General features: G+C 36.6%; 1 protein-coding gene across 1 annotated transcript; it reads left to right on the top strand.

Moving 5' to 3' along the window:
* The first annotated feature begins 7,066 nt into the window (after positions 1-7,066).
* LOC120090158 (cytochrome P450 705A22-like) lies at positions 7,067-10,310 on the top strand. The gene is made up of 3 exons (XM_039047676.1): positions 7,067-7,673; positions 9,018-9,416; positions 9,497-10,310. The coding sequence occupies exons 1-3, from the start codon at positions 7,152-7,154 to the stop codon at positions 10,157-10,159; spliced, it is 1,584 nt and encodes a 527-aa protein (XP_038903604.1). The 5' UTR covers positions 7,067-7,151; the 3' UTR covers positions 10,160-10,310.
* Positions 10,311-10,579: the final 269 nt, after the last annotated feature.

Here is a 10,579-nt window from a genome sequence, read left to right as displayed (position 1 = left end):
CTGTAGTATTCGTTGAATCTTGTGGTTGAACTATTGTATTTTTATGTTAGTAATTTATTCCATAATTGTTCATGTCACCTTAGAATATTAATTTCAGCTAATAGGTTTCTAATTACTATTTTATGTTATATTAATAATTATTAATATTCTAATTAATTTATATTTATTTAACTATTTGTGGTAATCAAATAAAATAATTAGATTAAGTTAAATTAATGCTTAATATGAAAATAATAATTTATTTTTATTTTAAGTGATTGATGACCAAAATGTTTATGATTGAAAAATAATTACAAATATTTAGGATCAAGTATATATAAGCATGCACCGTCAACAAGTAGTAATATAGAAGTATTCAAAGTATCGTCTTACCATGGGACTATTTATTCAATTTAATTCATGTAAACCAAGTACTAACAACAAAAAATGATAAGAAACATGAATTATAAGTCGAGCTTTAACCACGGATAAACTGCCTTAAGTTATGCGGCAACGTTGCAATCAAATTGGCCTACTTCTATGAATGGAGAATACTTCTATTCAGTTTATTTTCAAATACCCTTAGAAATCAAAGTAATTAGTCCTATATGTATATAACTAATTAGATTTAGATTGTTTCATAAAATCTCTTGGGTCTACGGTGTGCCTTATGTCGAACGTCACATGACAACCTATAGGTATACATGTTTAGTCCCTTATTCTTTTGTGAGATTTATTTTATCTTAACCTTCCTTAGTGTTATGATCCCACATACATGCTAACTTAAATGGTCAGTTAAAATTACAAAAGAAAATGATGCAATGTGGTTGTGTTAGTTGAACCATGTTATTCCTTAAGGTATTCGCGTGACCAAATTCTTCAAGAAAATTAGCCAATAAGTAAAGAGTAATAAGAACACTTCGATGAATAAAATGAGATGAGTTATAATGTAGAAGACTAATAAGGCCAAACTCTTTAAAGGAACTCTCATTCTTGAAGAGGATAAAGATTTCCTTTAACTAGAGTGAGTTTTTGTCAAACTTAGATTCTTTCCTTTCTTGATTATTCCAATGCATTATATAGACTCCAAATGGTTGGGCGATGCCTAAAATCTATGGGCTTGTTTGGGATCCTAATATTCTATGTGGGGAGATGATATAGCTCCTATATCATCGTTTGGCCCAATGATATACCATCTCCCCTTTTCACTTCCTTCAACATGTGCACAGTAACCATCATTTAACAACTTTTTCAGCTTCTCCACCCCCCACTTCATATGTCTCCTCCCTTTGCATACTCGATTATTACTCTCACCTCCCTTCCTATGGCCCACTTACGTTTTTATTTCTTTATTCTTTTCTTGTATTTATTTCATAATATTTCTGGTGTAATTTTTTTCCACTATATCCATTTTATTAAAAAAAAAAAAAAACATGGTATTTCAATCTAGTTCCATACACCCATTTTTTACCTTCAATTTACATAAATCCTTTTTTCCTCCAGTGTCATGTGATAGAGTATATTAATAATTTATTATCTATAAATTATGTCATTCAAGTTTTCATTTTTTATTTGCTTAGTACATCAATTATTTATCTGTATAATGCCCATTAAAAAAAAACACAATATTTTGGATTAAATATTTGTACACAATTTCTCAAAAATAAAAAAAAAATCTCTTCATATACAACATCAATATTCAAAATTTACTATTTAAAAGCTCATTTTAAACATCAATAGAAAACTCATCCATGAATATATATATGAGAAAAGCCTCAAAGAAATCCTTAAAATCAAGTAGAAGCAAAACATTTTTTTCTTAAATGCCTCATTAATATATTTAACTGGTCATTCATAACCATTTAGTTCTCAATAGTTTTTAAAAATTAAATTTATAAATGCTACTTTCACTCGTTGACTATTTATAAATTAAATTATATTTAATTGGCTTAGAATTAAATTTCGTATTTTTTAAATGTTGGTATTTCGTTGACTATTTACGATTAATCTTAAATTTTAACTGAGTTTTTTTAAAACAACAATAATAAAAATTATTTAAAAGAAAATAATTGAATACAAAAAAAACTGAATTGATACAATAAGTGAATTATAAGATAAAAAAAATAGTGTTCATACAGGAAAATTATTCTAGAGTACAAAAAACTAAACTAGATAGCACTAACATATGAACTCTGCACACCTAAACACAAACATATAAACTCAGACATAACAACTCTACACATCAAAACACATACATCAGAACTCCCCAGACATCTTATATCATCTCAGCGTCCCAAATAACCCCTATGCTCCATGAAACCTTGTCGAATTTGGTGTCAAATAACATTGATCGAAAAAAAAAACAGATGACCTGTGGCAAAATTCTCATTTGATTAGGTCTAGGTCATAATGTGGTTGCGATGTGTCACGTCATGCTTGTCCAGGGCGTGTTCCCATGGCCGCATGACTGCCTCCACCTCTTTTTACTATGCTTTCATCCTATGTATTTTCTTTTGCTAGGTAGTTAAGTTTATATGTATTTTTCTTAGTGAGTGACCGCTCGCCCATTTCCATATGCAAGGGTAGCGGATGTGTTTTTGTTCAAAATGCACTATATGGGGATAAGACTAACCATCACTCCCCCATACCCGGAGTAGTATGTTATAAAGTTGTTGTTGTTGTTGTTGCTTATGCTTTCTAGTCTACTACAATCTTTCTCTTCTCTATTCTTACAATCAAACTGTTTGCGAAAACCTTTTTTCCAAACCCGTTTTCTAAAACCGTTTTCTCTAAAACGAGGGTGGAGGTTGCGAGAGGCACCCGGTGTGCCATTGGCTGTTTGTATTCGAATTGGCTAACTTGTTCGTGAGCGGGAACAAGTGCCGCACAATCGCTAAGTGAAACTTCGGAAAGTGCGATTGTGACAGTTGGTATTAGAGCCAAGTTGGCTCGTAGAGTTGAGAAGTTGCGATCATGTCTGCTATGAAGCAGTTAGGCAAATCCCATATTAACCGATTGGTCGAGATTGAAGAGCAAATACTCTATTTAATAGAAGTCCCGGATCAGGTTTGGTTCCTAGAGACTCGATTACAGGAAGTTGCCGACAAGGCCGATAAAATTGATGTGGTGGCTGGCCGCTTAGAAGGGATGCCCGTCAGAGAATTGTTGATAAGGGTTAAGACCCTAGAGGCAAAACCACGATGGATAAGCCTCTTGAGCATGAGGATGGTTCGTCGGGATCTGTTGCCCCGATAGAAGAGTGTGTCAAAGAATTAGACAGCTCGTAGAGAGCGATCATTCAGATGGTGACTGAAATGTCCAGGACTTTCGAGCCACTATCGATGTCATTTGGGCAGAGATTGCAAACATTGGCGCAAAAATTAACCTCACCATGAGAGCGGTGGGAAATCAAGCCCAGTCGGGGGTGCAGCCCAATTCAACAGGGTAAAAGTATCCGAGCCTAAGCCCTTCTGTGGGGCTTGCGATGCAAAGACGTTAGAGAATTTTATGTTTGACATGGAATAGTACTTCAGAGCTACGAACATAGCAACTAAAAAATCAAAGATCACCCTAGCGATGATGCACCTAGCAGAGGATGCCAAGTTATGGTAGAGATCTCGTTTCATGGATGTCCAAGAGGAACGGTGTACCATCGACACGTGGAAGAGACTGAAACAAGAGTTGCATTCTCAGTTCTTCCCAAAAATGTTGAGAATTTGGCAAGACGCAAGCTACGAGAATTGAAATATACTGATAATATTAGGGACTACATGAAACAATTTGTTGGATTGATGTTGGACATAAGAGATATGTTCGAAAAAGACAAAGTTTTCTGTTTTATCGAAGGCCTGAAACCGTGAGCAAAAACAAAACTGTATGAGCAAAGAATACAGGATCTCCCAGCTGCATACGCAGCGGCCAAATGGTTATTTGATTTGATTGATGAATCTCAAGAGATGAGGCAACATTCGAGATCCCTTAATAGGGGGAGAAAGAGCAACAGTCTGAGCCCATCGAGAAACAGTGGGGGAGATAAAGACAACAATGGGGATAGTAAACCTCCTCAGCAAGACGACTGGAAATACGTGGCGGGGCAGAATCAGAAGAATTTTTATCGGCCCTTATCCTATTATATATTCAAGGGTCTGCACAATGCGAGCGAATGTCCGGAATGAGCCACCTTTAATGCTTTCCAAGCCTCATTAGCTTCGGACTGGAAAGGGTGCAAGTAGAGGAAGATAGAACCCCACTGGGTTGGGGCCCTAAGATATTTAGCTGCCCTCCAAAAGGATGTAGAGGAAGAAAAGGGATCCCATGGAGGCGAACTGATGTATGTTGATGCTTGGGTCAACCATAAATCGACCAAAAGTACCATGGTCGATTCGAGGGCCACCCCATAATTTTATGTTCCGAAACAGAAGCCAGACGGCTTAATCTCCATTGGGAAGAAGACGCAGGTAAAATGAAAGCCGTGAACTTTGAGACCTTACCGATTACAGGAATGGCAAAGAGTACAGTCGTAAAGTTGGGGAACTAGAAGTGGCCCTGTCGATTTCATGATTGTTAAGATGGATGACTTTGATGTGGATTGGGAATGGAGTTCTTGCTTGAGCACAAGGTAATACCGATACCCCTCACCAAGTGTTTAGTGATCACCGGGTCTACACCCACCGTTGTGCATGCTGAGATCAAACGGCGAAAGGGGATAGGGATGATCTCGGCCTTCCAGTTTGAAGAAAGACTTTACCCATGAGTCAGTTGAAATCACGGAAGAGAATGCCCCCCAAGACATTCTACGTGTCTTGGAGCAGTGTCGCGTTGTTGAGCTGGACATTTACACAAGTCCCCGACTCCAAAGAGGAGAAGAAGGAGAAGAAGGAAGCCTAGATACCGAGAGTTCCTGCCAGGAGACTGGGTTCGAGTGAATTTGTGCCTGGGATAGTTTCGAAGTCGAGGACAAAGAGAACATTGCCTTGTGAGCAACTTTAGAGGATCGGTGGAAGTCATCGAAAGGGTTGGGAAAACCTCTTATCGGGTGCAGTTATCATCTTGGATGGAGATTCATCCTATCATCCATGTAAGTAGACTGAGACCCTATCATCCCAACCACGTCAAGGAGAGATGTAGGGTGGTGACCCGTTCGCAAGCCACAACGAAGAGAATGGCAGGAGAAGAAGCCAACGAGATACTTGCAGGAAGGAGCGACAGAGCGGAAGAACCAGGACCAGGTTGGGAAGAGTTCCTAGAGAAGTGGAGAAGCCTCCAAGACAGAGAAGATCGTTGGGAGCGCATAGAAGGCCTCAAAGGTAGCTGCTCAACAATATGCTGAGTTCGAGCAGAGTCGGTTGACGGGGACGTCAACCAATTGAGTGAGGGAGAATGTCACAGTCATGCTTGTCCAGGGCGTGTTGCCCATGGCCGCATAACCGCTTCCACCTCTTTCTACTATGCTTTCATCTTATGTATTTCCTTTTGCTAGATAGTTAGATTTACATGTATTTTTCTTAATGAGTGACCCCTCGCCCATTTACATATACAAGGATAGCGGATGTGTTTTTGTTCAGAATGCACTATAATGGGATAAGACTAACCATCACTTCCCCATACCCGGAGTAGTATGTTATAGAGTTTTTGTTGTTGCTTATTGCTTTCTAGCCTACTACAATCTTTCTTTTCTCTATTCTTACAATCAAACTGTTTACGAAAACCTTTTCTCCAAACCCGTTTTCTAAAACTGTTCTCTCTAAAATGAGGTTGTTGGTTGCAAGAGGCACCCGGTGTGTCATTGGCTTTTCGTATTCGAATTAACTGACTTGTTCGTAAGCAGGAACAAGTACCGCACAATCGCTAAGTGAAGCTTCGGAAAGTGCGATTGTGACACGATGCAGCCACATCTGGCATTTTTTCGGTTTCAAAGTTATTGCACTGCTCAAATTAAATTATCTCAAAATAGCTCAATTTACTTCCAAACCTCCTTAAATCATCAAAATGATTCGTTAACATGTTTTGACTAAGTTATGGCTTATCGGGACTTTAATGACACATTGTGTACCCAATTGTTACATGACTTCTAATAATTTAAAGGTAAAACCATGAAATATATTACATTTACTAGTGATTCAATAATTATTTAATGTAACAATATATTAAATAATACTACATTTAATTTATAACTACATTATTGTTGTCTTAGATTTAATTAAATAATTATTTAATTTTTGTTTTTATATACAAAATTGGTAAATCAAACATAGATAATTAATTTCAAGACATTTATTATCCTACATATCTAAACACAAAATTATCCTAGACATTTAAATCTACCTATGAAACAATAACTGTGATCCAGGTTATAAGGATGTTAAAATTTTATGGGATCATAGACAGATTTGACGAAGGAAGAATAGGGTTAATTGGATAATATTCTATGTTAATTCCTCTTTTACCTCCATTTGTAATATACTCAATAAATGAATCTTTCCCCTATTGTATATGACACAATATCATTTTAATAAAATAATCACAAGCTTAATCCTTGGTGGATTACTCCTTGAGGCTACTTAAGCATCAAGATTGTCTTCCTCAACTATGCAATTCATGCTAAAATGGGTAGACTCTTTCAATCATATGAGAATAGGAGGCTAAGGAGACATAATACCTTTGGTACCATAATTTTTGTATTTATAGTTTTCTGCACCATTCTTTATGCATCCTCTTCGTTTACAAAGGAAAAAATATATACAATATTTTTTTTGCTATATGACAACTTGTGATTTTGATACTTAAATAGATTGTTCAAAGATGAGTGCAAACCGTGATGTACCAAAGTTTTGATCCTAAAATCTTCATGATTATATATCAATAATTTCGACAAGTCACACCTCTATATAAAAAGTTACGAGAGGGTTGATATTATGATACTATTGATATCACGAAACAATGTGAAAAATAGTGTTGATTACACTGAAAGGATGAAGCAAACTCATGATTCACGTTGTTCCGGTAGTGACCACTTGGCAGCCATTTTTCTTTTGTCAAATTCCTAATACTTCATCCTTTAACAAAATCCCAATAATAAATAATCCTCTACTTCTCAATAAAATCATATAAATATAACCGCTCCAGATTCCATTTCCCCCAAATTCACTTCACTCCCCCTTCCTCCTTCAACAATGGCGGACGCCTCTCTTCACTACGCTCTCTACCTCCTCCTCTTCTTCCTCTCCTTTCTCTTCCTCTTCTTCTTCCTTCACAAACCGTCCAAATCCGCCCCCGGAAAAATCACTCTGCCTTCATCTCCGCCGTCGCTCCCGGTGATCGGCCACCTCCACCTCCTCCTCCCTGCGAATCACAAGTCCTTCATCAACATCTCTTCCAAGTACGGTCCACTCCTCCACATCCGCCTCGGCGCTCTGCAGTACGTTCTCGTCTCCTCCGCCTCCCTCGCCGCCGACATCTTCAAAACGCAGGATCTCGCCTTCTCCTCTCGCCCTGATTTCGCGTTCAGCGAAGAGTATCCGTACGGTAAGGTCGGATTCCTTGGCGCTCCTTATGGCGATTATTGGCGGTACATGAAGAAGCTGACGATGATGGAGCTTCTTTCGCCGCCGCAGCTTGCGCGATCGCGATTTGTGAGGGATGAAGAGATCACTCGTATGCTTCGAGACTTGCTCCTCTGTTCCAAGAAGAAGGAGGTACTCTGTACCGACTACTTTTCTGTTTTGTTCATCACTATTTTTTATTTGCAAGCTATGGATTTTTTTAATTAATTAATAATTAAAAATTAATATGCTATGAAGATTTTAAATTAAGTTTAATAAGAATAGAAATTAATTAAAATTATGAAATTAATTACGAGTGGAAATTTAAAATTAATTTTGAGTAAATATTAATTTATATCCTCAAATTTTAGAGTGTATTAATTAAAATTATGTACTAATAATTTAAACCTAATAATTGTATTAATTTAATCTCTCAATTTTTGTAATTATATCGATTTAGAGCATGTTTGGATTGATGAAAGAAAAAAATATTTTTAGTTAAACTCTTTTGATTAAAAGTATATGAAAGTAAAGCACTCTTGGGTTTATTTTAAATATTTTTAAAATATTTATCGAAATAGAAAAAAAATACTTATAGACTTTCATCCGTTTCAGTGATATGAATTTAAAGAAGTTTATCATTGATAGAAGCTTATAGAAATCTCATTGTCTGATTGAAACTGATAGAAGTCTAAAATGATTAAATTTTGCTATTTTATGTAAATAGTTCTTATTTTTTATTTTTGAAAATCTCTTTTTCCAAAATTATTTATTTTCAAAATTAAACCATTAGAAAGTTCAACCAAACACACACACCCTTACCCACTCTTTTCGATTTCATTCAACTAATATTATGTCAAACTTATAATTTGAGTCAAATAAACCCCTAAATTTTCATAAGTTAGAAACAAAATATTTTTCAAAAATTCATTTTTATTTAAACATTTATGATAATATCTAGTTAAAACAAACTTCAAAAGTTATTTTTAGTGGTTGTCAAACATTTCATTTTTCCAAAATGACTCCTTTTCAAAATTAAACACAATCAAAAAGTACCCTAAGATCATTTATTATGATTATCTTTAAAAATCACTCTCAACGTGGTGTAGACTTCTTCGAATGCCGGTTTTACAAAATAGGTCGAATAGTTTTCAAAAGCTTTTATCATTCATTCCTTAAAGTTTAAGAATTTAACCGATACAATTTCAAGTTTGTGTATGATTTGATCCAAACCTAATGTAATGGATGATTTGATCCAAACCTAATGTAATATGGAGAGTTTGAGTTATAAAGTGATACAACACCTTTCTTTAACTACAACAGAGAATAAACATTAACAAGTGCCAAATTCCGGGAACATGAAGAAATTTCTTACATCATGCTTACAACTCAAAATCAACCAATCGAAACTTAATTCATTATGATACTTTATCTAAATTTAATGAAGAGTTGGGAAGGATAATAACGAATGTAGAATTGATGTTTGAAATGGAACAGTCAGTGGACTTGGGGGCCATGTTGATTAAGCTCACAAACAACAGCATATGCAGAATGATGATGAGCACAAGATGTTCTGAACAGAACAACGAAGCAGAAAAGATCAGAATATTAGTAAACGACACCATTGAAATCGCTACAAAGCTCGCCTTCGGTGATCTCTTCAGCCACGGTCCATTGAAGAGGCTTCCATTCTGGCTCTTCGGTAAGAAAACTCTCGACATCAATCTCAAATTCGACGTTCTCCTTGAGAACATTCTCCAACAGCACGAACAACGAGCCAAAATCCACGGCCTCGACAGAGACGATCGCGATCTCATGGATATATTACTCAAAGCGTATTTGGATGAGAAAGCCGAGTTCAAAATGACCAGAAATCACATCAAAGCCTTCTTGCTCGTCAGTTTATTTTCTAAATCGTTCTAATTCTCATCGTTTTCCTCGATTCTAAACCCTAACATTCGGTCTATTCTTCTTAGGATTTGTTCATCGCCGGTACTGGAACGTCGGCCGAGGTTATGCAGTGGACGATGGCGGAACTAATTAACCATCCGGACGTGTTCCAAAAGGTCCGGCGAGAGATCGAATCGGTTATCGGGACGAGACTCGTCGAAGAAACGGATATCACGAATCTTCCGTACATGCAGGCGGTGGTTAAGGAGTGTCTCCGGCTGTATCCGGCGGTGCCGGTGGCGAGACGAGCGTGCCGAGAAACTTGCAAGGTGAATGGATTCGATATTCCAAAGGGCATCATGGTTGCAGTGGACCTGTTTGCGATAATGCACGATCCAAATCTGTGGGAGAATCCAGACGAATTTCGACCCGAGAGATTCTACAATACGAACTCTGGTAAAGATGAAGGCGATCATCAAGGAACGAGGCACATTCAATACGAGATTAAGGGACAGAATTTCAGTTTTGTGCCATTTGGAGGGGGAAGAAGGGGATGCCCTGGTTCGTTGCTGGCGTACAACACGATCAACAGGACGGTGGCGGCGTTGGTTCAGTGCTTTGATTGGAAGGTTGGGAAAGATGGAAATGAAGAGAGAGTGAATATGGAGATTGGAACTGGAATTAGTTTGCCAATGGCTCATCCTTTGATTTGTGTTCCTGTTTCTCATTCCACTCCTTTTGTTGCTTAATTACCCAATTGTGAGAACTGCCATGGGAGGTTTGGCTTCTATTCTACACTTTTTCCTTATGTGTTCTTAAGTTTTTGTATTGTGTACCCACTTGATTGAATAAATGCATATTAATAACTATGATTATAATGGAATATGTGTGGCTCCAAAATTTGGTTGTTGCTCTTATGGAAGAGAAGAGATTATAATTATAAATATTAAAAAAGGAAATTTTGTTTCTTAGTACATCTGGGTAGAGGATTCTATGTTACTAGCACATTGAGCTATGTTCGTTTGGATAGAAAATCTATTTGGTTTATGGTTTTAAAGTTGTCTCGGAATAAAATACCTAAGGATAAAATTTCTGAAAAATAAAAAATTACTGTATGAACAAAAATATGTTTATATTTGATTTATGAAATTATGGATTACAATCTTATA

Source organism: Benincasa hispida, chromosome 11, assembly GCF_009727055.1.
Source record: "Benincasa hispida cultivar B227 chromosome 11, ASM972705v1, whole genome shotgun sequence".
NCBI classification, from domain to species: domain Eukaryota; kingdom Viridiplantae; phylum Streptophyta; class Magnoliopsida; order Cucurbitales; family Cucurbitaceae; genus Benincasa; species Benincasa hispida.
Note: the sequence above shows the minus strand (reverse complement) of the source record. Positions and strands in the feature narration are given on the sequence as shown.